This window comes from Cajanus cajan, chromosome 3, assembly GCF_000230855.2.
Source record: "Cajanus cajan strain Asha chromosome 3, NIPB_CcT2T_4, whole genome shotgun sequence".
NCBI lineage: Eukaryota > Viridiplantae > Streptophyta > Magnoliopsida > Fabales > Fabaceae > Cajanus > Cajanus cajan.
This window is the reverse complement of record NC_138519.1, coordinates 30424702-30447871: the sequence shown is the minus strand read 5'-3', so window position 1 is coordinate 30447871 and position 23170 is coordinate 30424702. Positions and strand designations below refer to the sequence as shown.

Below are 23170 nucleotides of genomic sequence, written 5' to 3'. Positions count from 1 at the left end.
TTTAAAAAAAATCCGAACCGAACCATTTTATAAAACCGGTTCAGTTATCCGATCCATTTTTACAAAGTGGATCGGTTCGGTTCGGTTTGGTTTTCTAAAAAAACCGATCCATATATGAGTAAAAAAGTGGATAACTGCACCGCACCGAACCGATCCAATTTCAAAAAAACCGATCCATATTTTAAAAAAACCAAACCGATCCACTTTATAAAAAATGGATCGGTTAACCGATCCACTTTTATAAAACGGTTCGGTTCGGTTTGGATCGGTTTTTTGAAAAAACCGATCCATGAACACCCCTAATTTTTGGTTAACTACAAACAAACACACACTTTTCACAATCCTTTATAAATAATTTAGGAATTAATTTCTAGCTACTCATATTTTTTTATAATTCATTTATTAATCTAATAAAGTCTAGAATGCTAAACATATTGTCATTGTTGGTCGACGGTTGTCAACTGACATAAATTCTAATGAAAGAGAAGGAAGATAGGAACAAATCAATAAAAACCAAGAAAAAGTTAAAAAGAAAAGACAAAAAAAAATCTAATCCCTTCATTTAAAAATTAATAAATCTAATGGTAGAGATTAGTTTTCTATGTTGGGAAACATCACTAACCTTTCCACTTAGTCTTTTCCTTAATTAATCTACTTATATATAAAAGAGATTTTTTAATTTAATATACACATTATTGTTGACAATTTAACCTTTAAAAAATTGTACAATAATAATTAATAAAAGTTAAAAAAGTCGTTTGATATATGATGTTTTTAAAATCTCTCTACGTTCATTATCTCGTACATTAATTATATATGACCAATGCAACAATATGATAATATGTCTGAATTTCTTTTTATAATTAAAAATTTCTAAATTTTTCTTCATAAAATCAATATTTGAGATCAAAGATTGATTATAAATACTTAAAATGATTTTATAATACACATGTATGTTATAAAATTACTTTTAAGTATTTATAATAAAGTTTTAATCTAAAAATATCTATTCTGAATATAAAGAAAATATCTATTTCAAATATTTTTTTAATTTATATTCTAATGCAAGAAAAAAAATATAATAACTATTTATCTATTTATTTTTAAGTAAAAGCAATTCCCTACTAGTATATAATAAGTTAAAATTCGAAATTCCATTTTCCGAACCACCTTAATTTTCGATGCCTAGCATGATTCCAGTGTGACCGTGAGAACATAAGAATACAATGATGGTACTTTACTACTTTTTCCGAAGAAAATGTTAAAAAACAATGAAAATTCCACTAATGAATAAAATATAAAACGTAATGGAAAATTGAAATGTGATCGTGTCGAAGTGGGAAGCTTCCCATTAAAGCAACTGGCAAGCACAGTTTTCACGCTAACAATGGTGAAAAAAATCAAAACCATCTTTTGTTATTTCTTCTTCTTAGCATTATCAAATTTTAAGACTAAATAGCAGAGAAAACTTGGGTTCCCGCTCTACACTCCTAGCTTTTTCTGTTCTCTCATTTTGTAAGTTCTCATTGTATTTCTTTTTTAAACAATTCTTTTATTTTAACATGGTGGTTTCTCTGAACTTGAAAAGCATGAAAGATAAGAATCATGGGTAGGGAAATAATGTGAAATGAGGGTCTTAGAGGTGTTTTATTTTGGGGGGGGGGGGGGTAAGAGAAGAAGCTGTTTGTACAAATACATGTGCTGTGCTTGAGGACACTGTGGAAAGTGAAAGGTGGTACTTGTGTTTTCGGGTTTATTTTTATTTTACATTTGATTATTTTCTTCATACTGGGTATTTTTTTCTTGTTTGTTAACTGTGGATTCTTTAGCTAATTTGTGGTTACTTCATCTTTGCTAATATAATAATGTGTATATATAAGAAAGGAACGTAACAGACTTCGGTTTCATTTTTTGTACTCCATTTGTTCTTCTATTTCTTTCTCACTTTAATATTTTGATGTTGCTTTGGGTCCACATGTTAACTCACATTTGTACGGGCTAGAATTAAAAATTGTACTGCATGAAGGTTCACTAGCTGATCTTATGCACGGAGTCCATCACAGATTTATTTGTTGGTAAATTAATAATGACTACATGATTGAAAGCAAGCTTTTGTGCGTTTGTATTGTGTAAGACAGATAGCCCTTTGATTGCCTGTGATGCAAGAATAAAATAAATAAATAATTTGTGCATGCCCACTTTTCTAACATCAAACCAAATACTATTATACACTTTTATAATGACATGTCAACATAGATTGATTGTGTTTCCAGTGTTAACAGCTGAAATTTGAATATTTTATTCGGAATGATATGTGCCAGTTTGTGCATGTCTTAGTCTTCTTCTGTTTGTATGTCATATTTTTAATATTTGACTTTACGGTTGTGCCATTGGAAAGTGATGAACTACTAAACTTATGTTTCCTATTACACACATTTTCTAGACTTGGTTTTGAACATCTAATGGCATCATCGGATGAAGAGGGTGAAATTGTCCCAGATCTTGTTGATAGTTATTGGTTTGAAAATGAAAAGGAGGAGCTTGTGTCACTTTCTAGTTTGACAGTATTGTGGAGCATTAGTGAGATTGAATGTGACTTGGAAAAAAAAGTATTTTTGCGTGGCACCACTGATGATGGCCTCCAGAAAATTCACAAACAGATCATAGGATGGAGATTTGAACTTTCCCATCAGCAGCAGCCTGAGATTTTGGCGCTTTCCAAGGACAAACACTGGATAACTCTCCAAAGACCAAGAAAGTGTTTTGAAAGTACAATTAGGACAATATTGGTCACAGTATATTGTTTGCATTTTGTGAAATGGAATCCAGAGGAATCTAAAATATCTATTTGGAACAAAATGCAGAAGGACTTTAGGTGTGTATTTTCTTTTGTCCCTTTGTAGATTTCTGATCTGCCAGATTCCATTCAATTCATTAATGAAATGTCTATTTTGCAGCTCATTTGATGTTGTGCCTTCTGAGAATGATATTCTAAGTTATGTGACGTTGATTAGAGAGGCTGCTAAAAGGCATAAAGATTTAACAAAATCCAAGGTTCATAGACTTGCACTATTTTTATTAGAATTATAATGCATTATAGGTAATACCGTTATCTGATATATTTATGTTGGATGTCTGTAAAAACTATGAAGTTAATAGAAACAACTCATTTATATTACTCCATATTTCTATTTTTTTTAATTATTTATCCGGTAATTGAGATGTTAGGTTTTATTATTTGAAAATGTAATTTCTATGCTATTCGGCATTGCTGGTGGCAATGCCTGCACCGGATGGCTTCTAGTTTTTAAAATTTCTAATAGATGCATAATAAGTCTGTTGACAATGGAAGACTTATGATTGAGTAGTATCATTGTAATTCTTAGGTTGCTACTTGTTATTTGCCTATGTGTAAAGTGTTTACCATTTTATTTAAAAGGCATAATGAAAAGGTTGTTTGAGGTCTAATGCAGCCAGGATGACTACTTTGATTTTGTACAATTCTTGGTTTGGTTATAAGCTAAATCTTCTCACATGGATACGAATGATTTACCATTTACTTCATTTATCTACTAAACTACTGCATTTAATTCTTTCTTCTACTACGTACATGTTGAGCTATGTCTATTATGAATTATGGACTACATTATCTTTGAATTCTTGGTAACTGACATTTCTCAAAAAATTTTGTTTATTTTAATGGACAGTATCTGCTTGATTTCATGGAAAAGACACGTTCAAATGGACACTTCCATGAGAACAGGGTAAAATGTTACCTTTTTTTAATTATTTTTTTTATCTGTATATGGTCTTTGAAGCTCTTTCTTGTTCGAAGTTAAGTCAGTTAATTAGCAGGATGTTCATCCTACAAAGCAATCAAAGTTTATTGTTGACTCAGAGGATGAGGAGAATGACCAATCTGATACTGAACTCAATCCTGATGGAGAACAAAATATTGGATATGATACTGTTTGTGCAATTTGTGACAATGGTGGTGAAATACTTCCGTATGTCTTTATAACATAACCATAAAATAGATTCACATATAAATAATTAACCTGTTTCATTTACATTTTTTACTAAAATATTTTATGTTTGTCTTAATGATCAGTTGTGAAGGAAGATGTCTGAGATCCTTCCATGCAACCAAAGAGGCCGGTAGAGATACATCTTGTGAATCTCTTGGCTTCACTAGTGCTCAAGTTAAGGTGAGCATTGTGTCTCCCATCTTTTGTTACTATGTTTGGACTATAGGGGAAACAAAGTCGAAAGGAAAGAAGAGTTGGATATTACTAACATTTGATTCTTGTTTGGAAGTTCTTTTTTAAGTAGATAAAATTAGGAGGGAAGAGAAAAGAGATTAGACAATTCTCCTTATTCTCCTCTCAGAATAAATTCTGTTGCTTTCCAATTTGGAATAGAAGTGGTTGAAATAAATTATCCTCTGAAAATAATTACCAAATTAATGAGAATGAGTATTTTTTATTAGTACATTCAATTCAAACAAGATGATGTTGAATATCTTTCTGTTTCTTCTCTTTTCCTCACGTTTCTTTTGTCTCCTGTCTCCCTCCCATTTCATAATAAATTCCCAAACTCAGTAGGCATCAGCATTATTTTTCATTAAATCCAACTGTTGCTTGATTGAACCAAATCATAACATTGCAGGCATTTCCAAACTTTTACTGTGAAAATTGTAAATATAAGCAGCATCAGTGCTTTGCATGTGGCAAATTGGGTTCATCTGATGTATCACCTAAAGCAGAGGTATATTTCAGTTACACTTTAGGTTTCATATATATCAAGAAAGAGGACTAATCTCTATTTGATTCCCTGAAATATTTTTGTAATTAAGTTTGATTGTGCAATTATTTTGTTTCCCAGTATAGCTAGTTGTTTTCTTTCCCGTATAATTATTCTGTTCCTTTTTTAGTTTAGCCTATTTTAGGTAATTCATATTGTCAAATTTTCTTTCCCTAATTTGGGATTTAGGTTCCCTGTATAAAAAGGGGGGAGTCCCTACATAGTTAATTATTAATAGTACTCCATATTTTCTACTTGGCATGAGAGCTTGATGTTTGTGCCTATGATTTACAACCATGGCTGACAGTTCCTTAGCGATTGGTGATAATAAAAAATTGTAGCCTTCTAAACAGGAGTATTGGGTTGTTTTGGGCAATTCTTATTTTGTCCAAATCACCTCCTTTCAGTTCAATGGGTTGAACTATCTTCGGTGGTCCTAATATGTTTAGATGTATATTCATGGCAGAGGACACTACTGACCCACAACATGGTGTTTGAGGGGATGAAAACAACATGGAGGACACCATTAACAATTATGTGTTATTCCATAGCCAGAGAATTGTGGGATATTTTCATAAAAATGTATTCAGCTCATATATCTTAGATTTATGAACTCACATTACAAGCTAGAAAAATTAGTCAGAGGGAGGTGACAATGTGAAAAGATACTTTCGCTCCTTGAAGTGGTTGTGGCAAGGCCTTGATCTCTTAAAACCTTAAAAAGGGAAACCACTGGAACTCTCCTACTCCATGACAATATTCCATCACGTTTCTAGGACGATGTTGCTCTCACAGCATGCAATCTCATCAATCTCATACTTTCCTCTATCCTAAATGATCAGGTTCCCCAATGTATCTTTGTCCCTCACCACTCCATACTTTTCCTCCTTGTGTCTTTAGCTCCACATGTTTTGTTCATAATCTCTCTCTTGGACTTGATAAACTCTTTATTCAGGCCATCAAATGTGTCTTCCTCAGTTATCATTACTCACATAAAGGTTATCATTGTTTTCCTCTTACTCTTCAACATAATTTTATTTCGGTTGATGTCTCATTGTTTGAGTCTATTACGTACTTTGAGTTTGTCCTTCTTAATTTTAAAGTCTAGCCCCATGACTCAACTAGTAACGCTTCATTGGTACTTCTTCCTTCTATATCTTTGGAAAACTCACCTACACACTAGGATGTCCCTCTTGAGGCTACCATAACTATATAAGCTTTTCATATGTATCAATGATGCCAATGTGATGATGTCACAAGGGAGGTTATGCAAGAATCTTCCCTAGTGCCAACTCCTTTACTAGCCCTAGGCCTACCTCTTGGAATTGACTAGCAATTTCTATAACAAAAGGTATGCGGTTTTATTGTAATCCCTTTCCTCACTACATTGCATTGAGTTATCATCGCCTTTCTCTTTTGCATTATTCTTTCCTTTTTCTCATTTGTCTTGTGTGTCTATACCTAACTCTAAGTGAAGCACTATCTTATCTTAATTGGAGGCAAGCAATGATCGAAAAGATGTGTGCACTCCAAAGCAGTGGTATGTTGGAAATGGGAATTGGTTCCCTTTCCCCTGGAAAATCTCTTGTTGGGTGTTGCTAGCATATTTACGCCCTCAAAGTTGGTCCTAGTGGCAAAATTGATCGTTCCAAAAATTTATTGGTTGCAAAAGGGTATACATAGGTGTTTGAATAGGACTACATTGACATTTTCTCTCCAATAGCCAAAGTGGATTATGTATGACTTTTATTTTCCATGTATGCCATTTTCCATTAATCTCTCTTTCAACTTGATATTAAAATTGCTTTCTTGCATGACAATCTTGAAGAAGTTTACATGGAGCAACCACCTAGATTTGTTGGCTTTATAGCTCCCAATATGAACTTAAACAATCTTTGAGTGTCTGGTTTGGTTGTTTTCGCATTGTTGTGCTTTAGTTTGGTATGATTCGTAATTAAATCAACTATTAGTTTAATCGGTATTCACCTCAAGGTTGTATTTTATCTCATTGTGCATGTGGGTGACATTGTCATAATTGGCAGTGATCTGTGTTCATCTTAAGTAGTACTTATACCAACAATTTCAAACTACAAACCTCGGTAAGCTTCAATATTTTTTGGGTATTGAAGTCACTCAATCCAAAGAATGGATGGTGGTATCTTAGAAGAAATATGCTCTTGACATCCTTGAAGAAATTGGGTAGATGAATGCCAAGCTAGTAGATACTGCCATGGATCCTAATGTCAAAATACTACCCAATCAAAGAGAGCCACTATTAAATCCTTGGAAAAACAAAAGTTTTGTTGAAAAGATAAAAGTTGATAAAAGAAACAGTATATTAATTGTGATTTTGTAAATTCTCTAATATCTCGATTTATAGAGTAAATGACTATGCTTTAAATAAGGAAATAACAATAACAAAGAAGTAGGGAAACAAATATTGAAATATTTTTAGAGATATTTTATATTTTCTAAGTATTTATGATATTTACAATATTTCCCCTCAAGTTGGTAAATGGATAGCAATCATTCCCAACTTGCCAATAAGATCTTGGAATCTAGCACTAGGGAGTTCCGTTGTGAAGACATTTGCTACTTGAACTCCTGTAGGTATATGAGTTGTAACTATAAGGCCATTATCCAACTTCTCTTTGATGAAGTGTCTATCAATCTCTATGTGTTTCGTTTTGTCATGTTGAACTGGGTTATAACAATGGTGATAGCCGAATTTGTTATCACAAAACAACTTCATTGGATCTTGTATTTAACTTTCAGGTCATCAAGAATAATTTTCATCCATGATCCTTCACATATGCCATGTGCCATAGCTTGAAACTCACCTTTTGCACTAGATCTAACAACTACATTTTGTTTCTTGCTTCTCCATATTACTAGATTCTTACCAAGAAACATGCAATAATCAGAAGTGGATCTTCTATTTGTGATGAACCCTGCATAGTCAACATCAATGTATATCTTCATGGACAATGGACCTTCTCTTTTAAATAATAACCCCTTCCTTGAAGTTGCCTTTAGATATTGGAGAATCCTCTGAACTGCCTGAAGGTGTCTCTCACAAGGTCATGCATAAATTGGTTGACCACACTAACTGCATAAGCAATATCAACCCTAGTGTGTAATAGATATATCAACTTCCCTACCAATCTCTGGTATTGGGACTTCTCTACAGGTGCACTTTTTTCACTTCCAATCTTGTGATTTTGCTCAATGGGCACCCATGTGGTCTTGCACCCCAGTTTTCTTCTCTCCTTCAAAAGATCAAGAACGTATTTCCTTTGAGAAATAAAGATCCCTTATCTAGAGTATGCAACCTCTATTCCAAGGAAATACTTAAGTTTTCCCAACTCCTTCATTTCAAAGTGAGTTGCCAATTTTTCTTTTAGAATTAGTTTCTCTACCTCATCATCCCCTACAACAATCATATCATCTACATACACTAGGAGAAGGGTGAGTTTGTCATTAGGAGAATGTTTTATGAATAAGGTATGATCACTTTGACAATGTTTGTATCTCGAGGACTTCATGGCTCGAGTAAATCTTCTAAACCATGCTCGAGGAGATTGTTTGTAGCCATACAAAGCCTTTTTCAACCTACACACTTTGTTCTATCTACCATGAGATTCAAATCTTGGGGGAATCTTCATGGAAACTTCCTCCTCTTGGTTTCCATGTAGGAAAACATTTTTAACATCAAATTGTGGTAGATCCTAACCTAAGTGGGCAACTAGAGAGAGAATGAGTCTTGGTGTATTCATTTTTGCTATAGGAACAAATGTCTCCTCATAGTCAATTCCATAGGTTTATGTAAATCCCTTGGCCTCCAATTTTGATTTGTATTGATCTAATGTGCTATCAAATTTACACTTCAAAGCGTATATCCATTTGCACCCTACAATTTTCTTGTCTTTGGGTTTATCAACAATCTCCTAAGTTGAGTTTCTCTCTTATGCCTGCATCTCTTCATTCATAGATCTATACCAATTTCTATCTGTTAGAGCTTCTTGGACTGACATAGGTGTTTTGATTGCATCAATGGCTGGAATAAATCTTTGATTTTGAATAGGGAGATGGCCAGTACAAGAAAATTGAGAAATAGAATACTTGACACATGATCTCTTCCCTTTCCTCGAGACAATAGGCATATTGTCTGTAACTTTCTTATCATCATTATCATCTTTAGGGATATTTACCTTTGGTTTTGACAATTCAACTTATTGTGGGAGAAAAGTGGGTTTCTTTTGCCATTCATATGTCTTTCTAAAGAATCAATATTTTTTTTCCTGCATCATTGTGATCTTACTTTGTTTCTTCTACATCATTGTGACCTGCCTTTGTTTATTCAATGTGATCTTCTTGTGCTTTCTCAAGATTAGTATCTTGGACATCCTATAAGGAAGAGGTATCCAAAGATAGACTTGCCTTCTAGAATACTCTCCCCCTAAAGTTGAGGGTTGACAAAGAAGGGTGCGGTTTCATGTATTGTGATATCCTTTGAAACAAAAAAAAGACAACTCTGACGGTGATAACACTTGTACTCCATTTTATTAGAAAGGTTACCAATAAAGACACATTTGACGGCTATTGGGTCTAACTTACCACGATGAGGACTATGAGAATGAATAAATGCAACACACCCAAACACATGACATGTGAGACTTAATAGTAAGAGAGAAGAAGAGAAAAATAACATGTGTTCAATTGGAATAATACCTTGTAAGACACGACCTGTTAATGAGATAAGTGGTAGTTAGGACAACTTCTCCCTAGTAGACATCAAGAATAGACATCTGAAAGAGTAGAGCTCTAGCAACCTCAAGTAGGTGATGATTATTTCTTTCTATAACCCTATTATGTTAGGGAGTATTAACATAGGTTAATTCATGGATAATACCTTTCTCTATAACAAACTTAGAAAAATTCAAGATTAACATATTCAGTTTCATTGTCTGGTTGAATTCTTTTGATGGACTTTCCAAACTAATTTTTGACTAGATGGAAAAAATTGACAAATGTTTGACAACCCTCAGAATTGTGCTTCATAAGGTAAGTCCATCTTAGACGGGAAATCATCGATGAAAGTTACAAAGCATTTAGCCCCAGAAACAAATTCGACCACAAGTCCCCATTCATGAGAATGGACAAGATCAAAAGAAATCATCTGATAGTCACTTGTTGATGGAACCCTTCAACCATTGATGGATGGCAACTACCAATGGGAGGCCTCCATTACTCCAAGGATCATGATTCATCAAGTCATCTAGTCTTGGAAGATGATGATGGCCAAAAATAGAAAGGGAGATAAGGTGTTTGATGAATGGCTTGAGAGGCACTCTAGGATTTGGCTTACTTCATGGTGGATGAAGGCCACTTCTAGGTTGATCACTCAAGGTAGAGAGTATAGGGTTTTGGCCAAAAATGACCAAGAGACTAAGGAGAGAAATCAAGGCATTAAGGCACACTCAATATCAATATACTCCAAAGTGTCTACAAGAGGTATAGCCCATGGTATTTAAAAGTGAGGGGTGAGGTCATGACCTAATGATGAGTGGCAGCTAGGTCATCATTGGATGATCATTTTTGTCCAAAATGAGAAGGAAATGCATCCAAAATGAGACCCAAATGTGGCTCCCCCATGTGATGCACATGCTAGGTCAAAAATGGCATCTTTTGGGTTTTAGTTTAGCTACAACTAGGTGCTTGATAAGAATATGCAACCTAGGTGCCCTTTCTCTTGGGCCAAAGCTTCACTAAGCCCAAATGAACCACTCATGAACATGCCACTCTTTAATCCTCTAGCTCACTTATAATACCCTAGCTTTACAAGACAGAACCAAGGTCCTACACTCTAGTGTACCCCAAAATACAAGGGTAAAATAGGAAATACAAAGCAAATAAAATAAAAACAATAAATCCTATGCTAATAATATCAAGGCTTAGGAGATGATCAATAAATACTCTATATTCACGATGAGCATGGCTCTAGGCATGGTTGCTCCTCTATCATCCTCCACTCTCCTAGCTATGGACCTAGCGATAGGTCGCACATGTAACTCCAAGGTTGGTCCTCCATCACTTGTTTAGACATGAACTTTGTAGTATGTGTAGTAAGCTAGTTCTTAAACTCTCCATATCAATATCATTTGGATGTAATGATTCGAATATTTGAATACATCAAGAGTTCTCTAGGCAAAGGCCTCATCTATGAAGATAGAGGACATGCTTAAATAGTTGGTTACTCAAATGTTGATTGGGTTAGTTCACCCAGTGATAAGCAATCAACTTTTGGGCATGGTAAAATGCAGAATATCATAGCAAGATCTACTGTTGAGACAGAAAACAAGGCCATGACTTTAGTAACTTGTGAACTCATGGTTGAAACAACTACTCGAAGAACTAAAGCTCGAAGAGTTTACACAAATGACACTTATATGTGGTAATCAAGCTACCTTGGAAATTGCTTCTAATCCATTGTTTCATGAGAGGAACAAACATATTGAGGTCGATTGCCACTTAACGGGGTCAAAGATTAAGTTTGGAGAAATTACAACTACCTTTGTCAACTATAGTAATTAGCTCCCCACACATCAGAATGTTCAAGATCAAAAGGAGAAACACTTTTATTATTACCAGGTAAAAAGGATTCATTATGGTGTTAAGAAACTTGACAAATATCACAATTAAAGAACTCGACAAACTCTTGTAAACAAATGTGGAAATAAAGATTTAAGTAAACCAAATGAAGGATGTCTAAGACGTTTATGGTGGAGCTTGAGCTGTAAAGCAACCCAAGTGTGAGGTTGGCTATTGACTTGAAGATATCTTCTTTATTTTTTTTCCTAATACTATCATCTGCCTTATGTTGCAAGATGTACAACCCACCTTGCTCTTTAGCTAATTTATGGACATGAAGAATGTTGTGTAGTGGTAAAGTTGATTAGAGTTGGATGCTATTAGATCCAACAATAGGAACACGATCTCCATTAGTGACATCAAATATGTGGGAGGTGGGAAAATTTCTTTGTATATATTATTCTATATTCTATATGTATTACTCTTTATACTAATTTTCTATTTTTTATTTATTTACTAACAAATAAGATTCACAAATCTTATTAATATTGAACATGGTAAAAAAAAGGGTTTAATAACTGAAAAATAAGATTCTGAAAGAATATTCTTTAAATACTAAGTGCTCTAGTGTATGTTGTAAAGTGTGTAGGAAATGAGTCATGTGGCTTGTTGCCCCAAAATCAAGAACCCATTGCTTTAATTACCAAGGGAGCGTTTGGTACATGGCAAATTTTTGTAAATCATAAATCTTGGGAATCATGTAAACCTATTTGGATGGTCATAAATATTTCTAGGAATGTTTATAAATGTTACATGGGAATAAAGAATTTTTATTGCATTAAATAAGCAAATAAAGTTAACATAACACTTTAAACAACATTAAAATTTTATTTTTACCTCAAAAAAGTTAGTTTTACACCTCCCATAGGAATAATTTTGTGAGAAACCTATACAAAAATCATTACCGGGAAACAAGTTTCCTAGGGATGTTATTTTTTAAATAACAAATCAAATGCGGGAAGCTAACATAATAACATTTCTAACATCAAATTCTTGGGAAAGTAAAAACTTTCTGTGTGCCAAATGCCCCTTAAAGGAACTCTTTCCCTTAGTGGTCAAGACACCTGGTTCAAAGGACTTACCCATGGAATCAAGCAGGGTTTAGAGACGATCTACCTCCTCCTTAATGAAGGTTAAAATATCCTAATTAATAGTGTGCATGAACACTACCCCAATGAACATTGAGCACAAAAAGTACCCAATGAACAGTGTATGGACAATATCCCATGAATAGACAATATTTTTTAAAAATGTCTAACCCTCAAAGGAGAGCTGCACCTCCTGGTCCAACCACCAATCCCGTAGGTGACAATGGTGGTGCTGGACAATAGCATTGGTATTGAGTAGCGGAGACAAAACTCCCATGATTGGAAGCTTCAATACCAAGTAGAGGAAAAACTGGATATTAGTTGTGTATTTTGTACACTTCATAATCTCTATTTTTATAGAGTAAATGACTATGCTTAAGAGAGGAAATAATAATAATAATAATAATAAAGAAATAGGGAAACAAATATGTAAAGAAACGCTCATGTGAATTTATGATTCTCCCTTGACCCAATACAAACAAGTGAATTGGATGCTAGCTCCCAAGTATCAATTGTGTTTACCATAAACTTGTGGTATCACGATATCTTATTTCTTACTTCTACGTATTTATATTATTGACTAAATGAAGCCAAATATTTCATAACATTTTGGACTAAGCTGAAGGTATCCTACGATCCTGTTATAAACACCTGCGTATTTAATTATTCTTTCCCCCACATTTTGCACTTGCATGTATTACAAAACTTGTACTTTTTCATATTCTTTTAGGTTATTTTTTCCTTTGGTAGTCTGGAGTGCAAAATTTTTTTAAACGCTGAAATTATTTTACTTGCTTTTTGCTTTTGAATTTGTAGAATGCACACAAATTTTTATTGTTTGTTTCTTCTTAGGTATTTCCTTGTGTTACTGCAAATTGTGGTCACTACTACCATCCTGAATGTGTCACAAGGCTACTTTCCTCTAGTATTGACACTGAACAAGAAGAAATGAGAAAGAGAGTTGCTATTGCGAAAGCATTTGTCTGTCCTCTTCATATATGTTCTTCATGTAAAAAAGGTGAAAATAAAAATGTTCATGATTTGCAGTTAGCAATATGTAGACGGTGCCCTAAAGCTTATCACAGAAAATGCTTACCCAAGTAGGTTTTTCTTTTTTCATTTCTATTCCTTTTAATTAACTCCTTATGGTTACAGGCTTTCATATCAACAGCATTATGTTTCATTTGTTGAAATGAAAACCCACTATATAATGCTTCTTTGTGCATGCTCATGCCTGCATCTACATGTCTCATTTTTCTATTACTTCCTTCAGGGAAATTTCCTTCACATTTGATTATGATAAGGGCATTGAGCAGAGGGCCTGGGATGGTCTACTTGACCATCGAATTTTGATATATTGCATGTAAGTTGTTAGTGTTTAAATAATCGGATGTTAAAAGTGTGTTTCGATTGTAGATGTCTCCTTATTTCTATATGATAGTAACTTGGACTTGGAGTATAAATAAGGAAAACTGAGCTTCCTTGCAAGTACAGGTAACCCTCTACTGAGACTGAAATCACAGAAAATGCAGTAAGATAAAAAAAAATAGCTAGGGAAATTCTATAGACGCACAGAATATCCCACCCTCCTAAAATCTCTCTACCTTGATATAATCTTGACTACATCCACCAGATCCTTCCCAGTCCACCCCTTTCATCCTTACTCTTTAACAAATCCCCTCCTTTAACAATCCAAATTTCTCCCCTTTCCCTCATATTATCCTCAAAGTAGTAGTCATATAAGGCCTAACACTTTTTGTTTTTAATCCATTGTTGCTCAGGGATCATGAGATAGATACCGAACTTGGGACTCCTGCTAGAAACCATCTGGTATTTCCTAATGTGAAAGTCAAAAGGAAGATAATCGATTACAAATTATTAGGCAAAGGAAAAGATACTATAAAATTGGGACAAAGTTTTGATGATCTTCCTTCTAAGAAAACATTGGTACCAAATCAGGTCACAAAGCGAAGTGTTAGCATCCAAGGTGGTGGTTCTGCCAAAGATATGGAAAAAATATATTTTAAGAAGGATATATGTTTCTCAAGTGGATCAGTCAAGTTTGACATGAACAGAAAATATTTGAAGGTTAAAAAGGTTTCTGCATTGAATAGTTCCTTACCAAATCCTGCAAAAAAGTTACCTTTGAAAAATACTAGCTTGTCCTGTAATTCAAGATTACATGAAGCTAAACCTCTGCAGCGAAAATTGGTTGGTGGAAGAATCGGAAAAACAGGTTTAGAGAAGCCTCTAGTAAAAAAAGTCAAAACATCACTTAACTTTAACAATGGTGATATGGAAAACAGGTACTTTATGTGCATTGTCATATTTTTGTGTTTTTTCTTGGATTAATTAAAGAAAAAGTTGATTTTTAAATTCAGCTGTTTACATTTATCCGTCACTGTTGATGCAGTATCTTGTCTTTGATGAAAAAATCCATGTCTGCATTTAATGAGGAAAAATTCAAAAAGAACCATCAAGTCTTCTCTACAGCTTCATGTTTCACTGAAACTATATTTGACAAGAACCTTACTCAAGGAAAAATAGAAGGTTTAATTAAGGTTTGTCTTATTTTTTTCATCTTGAATTTAGCTGTCAGTATTGATGTCAAATAGAATCTTAGCATCAAGTTCAAATGGCCAATTAGCTATTATTCTTCTTGTTAAAGGATATCTGGGTTTCTTGCAGGCTATTCAAACAGCTTTACAGAGGTTAGAAGAAGGATGTAGTATTGAAGAAGCAAAAACTATTTGTGATCCAGCAGTCGTCCATCAGCTTTTTATTTGGCAGGTTGAGATACCTTTTCATCATGCTTGTTAGAGATGTAATACAAAAATATTCACTGTTTTCACCTAACACTAATTTTTATCATGAACCGACAATCCCAGTATGCTTACATTACATCTCTAACATGTCTTCTATTGGGAAAAACTCAAATTCAAGTCACACATCAACTATAGATAAGGCAATTAAAGATTATATAAGTAGAAGACAACCCTCACCTTACAAGCCAGTTTTGTAGGGTTGGGTTAAGCCAAAACCACATTCTAAGACCTTCTCATTCTAGAGCAGTTTGGTCTTAAAGTGTGAACATTGACCATGCACATATTTGATAGGGCCAGACAGTAGTCAGTTAGAAAAGTTAGGGAGTTGAAGTTGTAGACGCAGGGAATTAGCTTAAATAGGAGAAGGTAGAAGAATTGACATTCTGACTTGTTATTTTTTGGGAACTGAACATTAGCTCCAGTATTAAAAGGGGAAACCCTTGAGTTGAGGATTCTCTTTATTCTTTGTAAAATAAACACTAGAGAAATATTCTTTCCCCTGTTTTATTCCCTCACACTTTTTGTAAACTCAGATTTTGTTTGTGTTCCTAACACAAGTCTACCTACCTTGTGCTGAAATTCAACTATTTATTAGAAGAACGTGATGGCAAGTATGAAACTGTAGACTGCTTAGTATTAAAGGCTCTAGTAACATATTGTGAATCATCCATCCTCAAAGCTCAAGTTGTAGGTGTCCTCACTAGGGGGCTTTCTATTGCTAGGTTTTAGTAACTTGTTGGCAAGTTGCGAATGGTTGATATTCATTTAACAGCTTGAGGGGGAGTGCTGTAAATATCATAGACATTTTAAGGGTCCCAAAATATATCATTCTATCTTGATATTTATTTCCTTATTTCCTTTTTAAGGCATAGTTTGTTTACCCTTAATATATAACAATTAAAATACCAGTTTCTTTTTCTTTTAACTTTTTATATATAACAATACTAAAGCATGACTTTCAGTTTTTATTTTACTGAGCTTGACTGTAAATTAGTCCGGATGTTCGCAGCTAATAGTCTTATCAGGTTGGGCTTGTGCTTGTTGTAAACTGTCAATAAACTAGTACTAGTACGGAACCTGGATGATTATTAATATAAGTAGGTGTTAGTGGTTGGTTTGTTGTATTGATGTTGTACATTTTTGTTGCATTTTATAAAAAAAATTCACCATCATGGAAAAACTAATCTGTTAGTACTAGTATTATAGATATATATGAATGACTTTATATTTGGAGGAAACATAAAATACCTCAGTTCAATTTTCTGATTATTAATTCACTTGCAGAAGCGGCTCAAGGTCTATCTTGCACCTTTTCTTCATGGCATGCGATATACTTCCTTTGGTCGTCATTTCACTAAAGTAGACAAATTGAATGAGGTAAATACATTATATCTGAACTTTTTTAACCATTGGTTGTCAAAAAGGTGAATATTTATTGCATTTATCCTGTTCTTTTACTTTTATTACACAGGACAGATCGTCATCAATTTTTATGCTTGTGTGTGTGCATGTTTGCAAGCACATTTCAACCTAGTTCGTGTCTTATCATTGATTTTTTATATTTTTATTTATTTTTATTTTTATTTATATTTTTTTTGTCTCCACAGATGCACAAACTGACAAGAGTTACTCATAAGTCAATAATATTATATAGATATTATATAAGAATGATATTGTTCATCTTTATCAGAACAACTTGAAGGGCTTCATTGTATCTAAATATCTCCAATAAATTATACACTTAAATCGTGTACTAGGTAGTTTTCCCTTGCTTTTAGCCTCAGCAGTAACTAGTTCTAAGTAATGATTTTATGAATTAAAATGCTAGAAATAACTTTAATGATAAATTCTCGTGTGTTTTTACTTTTTCATGCTCTTGTTCATTAGTAGAGCTAATATGTGCTTCCTAACGCAGGTTGTTAATAGGCTTCATTGGTATGTTCAAAATGGAGACATGGTATGTGGTTGTCCTTCATGATTTTCTATTTTGTTTAATACATACCTTTATTGGAACCCAAAATAGAAAATAGAGAAAAAAACTAAGTATTTATTTCTGTTGAAAATGAATTTAAGTGTTGGAAACAAAAACTCCTCTTTACTCATAATGATAAGAGAACACACAAAGCAAATACCATAAAGAAATAAGGACATACAAATTTATTTAACATGGTTTGGTTTCTCATTCTTAATTCCATGATAACATCTCAATGACTATTTATTATTTCAAATTTATTTAATGTGATTTAGTCTCTCATGTCTACATTCAAGATAACATCTCAAGTAAATGATCTTTCTACACAATATGTAAATAAAGATAATACCATATACATTAGTAACGAGCAGATGTGTGATGTGTTTGCCACACATCACACATCTGCCCATGGGTTTCTATTTACCAATTTTGAATCACCTTAATTTACATTTTATGTCGAAAGATCATCTACTTATGAAGAAAAATAAAAAATGACTGATTTCTATATACTTTTAATTTTAGATCGTCAAAATGTATAGATGAATTTTTATATGATTCCCCCTCTCTCATTTAGGGTGGTGACTTACTCTATAGGCCAGATGGTTCTTCTCATCTTAATAGTTTCTATTTATTGGCTTTGCATTCTAACATTATAAGAGGCAACAAATCTGTAAGATAAATATAATATTCTAAACAACATCCTTAAAAAATAGAGTTAATCACCTATGCACTACCAGTGTAAAGTTTCTTTACACTGACAACCAATCATATCTCTTAATAGTGCCATGTCATTTGTTCATTTAATCAAACAAAAGTAAAATAAAATAAATTAAAAGATATGATTAGTTGTCAGTGTAAAAAACTTTACACTAGCAGTGTATAAATGATTGATTAACTATAAAATATATATATATAGATATATATATTATGAGAAGGGTTATAATAACATCGGTATAACTTTTACTAAGTATTACAGCGCTCAATAACTTTATATTAATTTTGTAAATCCAACCGTTAGATTAAAAGTTCATATCATTTTATATGATTATATCAAATTTTGTTAAAATTGAACAACTTAACAATCAAAGTATTCATATTTTAGTATATTTTAAAATGTGTATATTACGTCAATTTTTTTTTTATAAGAATGAAGTATCAAATCATCTTGAATTAATATAAAATTTTGTATATATGGTCTAAGAGTAAATAACTTTCAATCTAACAGTTGAATTTACAAAATTCAAATTTAATATAAATTTATTGAACGGTGTAATACTTAGTGAAAGTTACACCGGTGTTATTATAACCCTCCTCTATTTTTATATATAAACAATATCTTAGAGATTTGAAATTGAAAATTTAAATTGTTATCCCAACAATAAAGAGTGAGATCTCTCCCTCTAGGGTCTCTCTTAACAATCAATTTTCCCTTTCTTAACTCGCTTTAAATTGGAGGAGAGTGTAGAAGAGTGGGCAATCTGAATTGTGTTAATTCAAATACTGATAGCATCTTAATTTTGAGAACAAACTGATAATATTTTTAAGTGAAAATGATAAGAATAAGTCTAAATTATCCAATTTCAAATTACATATATTTAAGCATATTTTCAACAAGCTAATTTTCTACCTCTACTACTTTAATGGAACTATGTTAACTAAATTGAAGTATACTACATAATATTTGGATACCATTTTGAATATAATCAAATCGGAGTTCACAGGCTCCAAAGTTTGAACTCCCTTTTTTACCTCTTCCTGTTGTCATCTTGTTATTAAATGTATTTCTCCAATTCCTTGCTAATACTTTTTGGTAACTGACTTCCGAGAATCTTAGAGTCGGATGTGAGATTTGGCTTTTTCTTAATACCCCCCACTTATAAATTCTTTATTTGTCTTATTTCTAGTCGTTGTGGGACTTGAATTTTTCTCAATATACTCCATCATATGCCCAATACTATTGGGCTTAGTGCGTGTATCAATGGGGAGTGATCCTATAAAATCAGTTCATAAGGTGGTTTACCTTCCACTTATAAACTCTTCGTATTTATTATTTTTAGTCGATATGAGACTTGAGTTTTTTCCAATATATCTTTTGGCCTAGCTGTTGATACAGTATCAATTTTTTCTATAGGCACTCTACTTTCACAAATGCATTTTGTTTTATTATTATTATCATGCTACTAAAGGTCCTCGTTTATTTTGTGAGTTCTGCTTTTGTAAAAAATGAGTGACTCTAAAGCTAATCCCTTTTTTTTTTACTTGAATCTACTCATTTCTCTGTCAAATCAAATTGGGACCTATGGATTATGAATTCTTCTAGTGCTTTTAATTTTAAATCCTTTATTTTTCTTATTCTTTTTTTTTTTTTTGGAAAGTGATGGTTAATAAGATTATTAGTACAGATGATTTGTTGCAGATTTGTGTATCTTCAACTGCTCTTTCTCCTAATAACAATGTTCTATTTAGTTGTAACTCAGAAATATAAGGTTCATCATTTTTGCATTTTAGAAAGTAACTTTACTATGGTTCCCTCTTTATGAGGGGTTATTGATGAGCATTGGGTTTGTCCTACTTCAAATAATTTTGAGGTTTTCTCATAAACGTTTGATAAAAACAGGGAGGCTATACTTTTCTGGTTGAGTATTTTATAATACATGAATAAATGATAGATCTCATATTTCTTAAACATTAGCCATTAGACAAAGAAAATTCAGTCTTGACAAACACATGATCAATAGTCAGGCTCTCTGAAGTCTTAGTCCATGAAGCCCGGGGATAACTTTTTGGTCTTCAAAATGTTTAATTTTAAGGATACTTGTTAATTATGGTGTCATCGACTTTCATCAAAAGAATCTGTCTCATAGTCATCCCTATGTGTTTTTGTTTGCTGATGTTTGGACTAGGAGACATTTTCAATATGTTGGTGCATACTATTAATAATGCTAGGTTGTTGATCATCATGTTGTCAGAAGGATATAAATTAATTGAATCCTTTCTGGTGGATAACATCACTACTTTGAAGCCATGTAACTTCCTATACCCTATTGGAATAAAGAAAAACTAGCATTCAATTTTTATGGAACTTCTCAAGTTGATAAAATTTGAGAGATGAGAAATTCTCCTAATCTTCATTATTATAGCTGCTGACAATTTCTACTAGATTTAACCATTGTTTCAACTAAATCCACACTTATGTGGTAATCTTGCCAGGTTTTAGACTTCTGTTGTGGTTCTAATGACTTCAGTTGTCTAATGAAATCAAAGCTTGAACAGATGGGGAAGCTGTGTTCATTTAAGAACTATGATTTATTCCAACCCAAGGTAAATCTTTTGTTCTATTGAGATCACAATGTAATGAAACTTGTGTGAAAAGTGGGAATGGTCCATGTTAAAGGTGGACAGCATAAGTTTGTGGTCCCCATGCATATTTTGTGGAGATATTTTTTCTTGGATTAAAATATTAGTTGTATAATGGACATGATCGAAAATTTTCTACTTTTTAAAACTTCTCTCAAAATTTGGATTTAGATCTAACTCAACTTCTCAAAACCAAATTGTAACTTGTAAGATGATGACTGACCAAACTTTATAAGCACTACTTAAATCATATCTCTAGTCAATGTTGGACTAAACTGTCTAAAGAGTTGCATCCCAATGGCTGTGCACCCTTTTTCTATTGATTTGTTTCTACAGTAGAATTGTATTCGTCCTTTTTTGCCTTACTTTTCCCTGCTGCAAACTTGCCTTTTATTGCTAATGGAGTCCTACTGCTTGTAGAATGATTTCAATTTTGAAAGGAGAGATTGGATGAGTGTCAATGCAGACGAATTACCCAACGGTTCTCAACTTGTAAAACTCCAAAGTTTTTGCTTCATGATTTATATAGACATGAATGCTTTTATGTTTAATATCTTCATTAATATATTTTTCCTTTTGCTGTTGATATTTTACTAGATCATAGGGCTGAATCCTCCTTTTGGGGTTAAGGGTTGTCTTGCTAACAAATTTATTGACAAGGCATTGACATTTAAGCCAAAAATCCTTATACTTATTGTGCCAAAAGTAACTAAACGGTTAGTATTGTTTCATTTTATGCTCGTGTTTCTGATGTAACAAAAAAAAAACCTCACTTCTCTACTATTTTGCCAGACTAGACAGAAAAAAAGGTGGATATGATTTAATTTGGGAGGATGATGACATGTTTTCTGGAAAGGTGAGTTGGCAAAAGTTGTGATTTCAATCCCAAGATTGTGTGACCAAGTCAAGGGACATGTGAAGTAGCTTATCTTTTGCTGTTGTTTATTCCTCCAGTCATTTTATCTACCTGGTTCTCTTGATATACGTGACAAGCAATTGGAAGACTGGAACCTGAAACCACCACCTCTCTACCTTTGGAGTCGCCCTGACTGGACCACTAGGCACAGGAAAATTGCTCAAAAGCATTGCCACACCAATGGGAAATATGATGTGCATGTGAAAGGAAAATATGTGAAGAATTATCTTATGGAGGAGAATCATGACTGTTATCAGGATTACCCTGGCTTGCATGCTCCTGGGGATGTTTTGAGTATAATCGATGGTGTTCTAGATGACAATGGTGACAATGTGCACCAGCAAGGTGCAACTAGCATTTCTCTGGGACAGTTGAAAGAGACAGTAATTTCTGATTGTAGAAGAGAAATGGAATGGGAGAAAGGGTTACCGGTTGATGAAGCTGAGGAAATGTGTATTGATATGGACTTATCATCTCCCTAGAATGAGGATGACTGCATGGTAGGGGTGGTAAAAGGGTTACTGAGTGAAAAAGTAATCTCATGAAAAATATTAAACTCACTGAAATAGAGTATCAAGAGAAGTTTGTGGATGAATATGTTAAGCATATTAAATAATACTTGGTGCATAGGCTAACTGTGTTTTGGTCCTAGTATATATATATATATATACAGTATTCAAATTAGAATGTGTTTTGGTGCTAGCATTTTGTTGATATTGTAAACTCAATAGAAAATTATGTGTGTTTTATACGACATTTGAAGAGTTTCTAAGTTTCTATGCTTATTTGATCAACTTATAAGTTTAATTTGATTAAACAAGTTTGTTTGGTATGAAAGCTTATTTTAAGAATTTATAGTATTTTAAACTAATTAAAATAGTTTATAGTTTACAAGCTTTTATTTTATTTTTTTAATTTTTTTATCCTCATTAATTTATTTGAAATTCTTCTTTACCATTTTTAATTTATAAACTATTTTTTTTGCATGTTAGTTTCTCACACTTGTTATTAAATAAATAAATATTATTTTATATTAATCAAACGCAAGAAATATTAAATGTGATTGTGAATTACCGATTACTTGTTTAACCCTATGAATTGCATGAAAATAGAATATTCCAAAGTCGGGAGTCCAAGAGTTTTTTAAAACTCTTGATGGAACAAAAAGAATATATGAATGAAAAATTTTGTTTAATTAAATTGTGCATGAATCTAAGAAATAATGAAAATTCTTGATTTATTTTAATATCTCAATTAAAAAATTTAGGTAGTTTATTAACTAATTTTATCAGACATTATATTCAATAAGTTAACTTATAAATTTTAACTTTTTAACTCTTCACTTGGCCAAAGTCAAATTTTTCTTTTCATTCAAATATGAATTCCCTTAGAAGAATAAAAATATCCATGTTCAGTTAACCCAAATGACCAAATTGCTTTAATGGCTAGTTCATTTGATTCTAGTTAATTAATCCAAAAAATGATATAAAAAATTGCGTTGCATGATAGATTAAGTTTTTTTTTATCTAATAAAAAAATATGTAATCTATTTATGAAA

The 23170-nt window shown here is 32.8% G+C and overlaps 1 protein-coding gene across 2 annotated transcripts; it reads left to right on the top strand.

Annotated features, from left to right (window-relative positions):
- The first annotated feature begins 1243 nt into the window (after window positions 1-1243).
- On the top strand, window positions 1244-22535 carry LOC109819158 (protein ENHANCED DOWNY MILDEW 2). Of its 2 annotated transcripts, XM_020384779.3 has the most exons (19): window positions 1247-1515; window positions 2444-2875; window positions 2958-3054; window positions 3708-3764; window positions 3856-4007; window positions 4112-4208; window positions 4669-4767; window positions 13395-13642; window positions 13816-13905; window positions 14324-14848; window positions 14956-15103; window positions 15231-15332; window positions 16652-16744; window positions 17283-17324; window positions 20550-20660; window positions 21117-21188; window positions 21294-21412; window positions 21489-21552; window positions 21651-22533. In XM_020384779.3, the coding sequence occupies exons 2-19, from the start codon at window positions 2463-2465 to the stop codon at window positions 22092-22094; spliced, it is 2973 nt and encodes a 990-aa protein (XP_020240368.1). In that variant the 5' UTR covers window positions 1247-1515; window positions 2444-2462; the 3' UTR covers window positions 22095-22533. The 2 variants fall into 2 exon arrangements, with proteins under 2 accessions (XP_020240370.1, XP_020240368.1); XM_020384781.3 differs by lacking the exon at window positions 21117-21188 and having other exon boundaries at window positions 1244-1515; window positions 21651-22535.
- Window positions 22536-23170: the final 635 nt, after the last annotated feature.

Excerpts from the sequence above, each read along its gene's own strand:
- LOC109819158 (XM_020384779.3), top strand. The coding sequence starts at position 2,463 with ATGGCATCATCGGATGAAGAGGGTGAAATTGTCCCAGATCTTGTTGAT. Across the intron at positions 13,643-13,815 it reads CACAGAAAATGCTTACCCAA|GGAAATTTCCTTCACATTTG; the intron begins GTAGGTTTTTCT and ends TACTTCCTTCAG. Across the intron at positions 16,745-17,282 it reads AAGTAGACAAATTGAATGAG|GTTGTTAATAGGCTTCATTG; the intron begins GTAAATACATTA and ends TTCCTAACGCAG.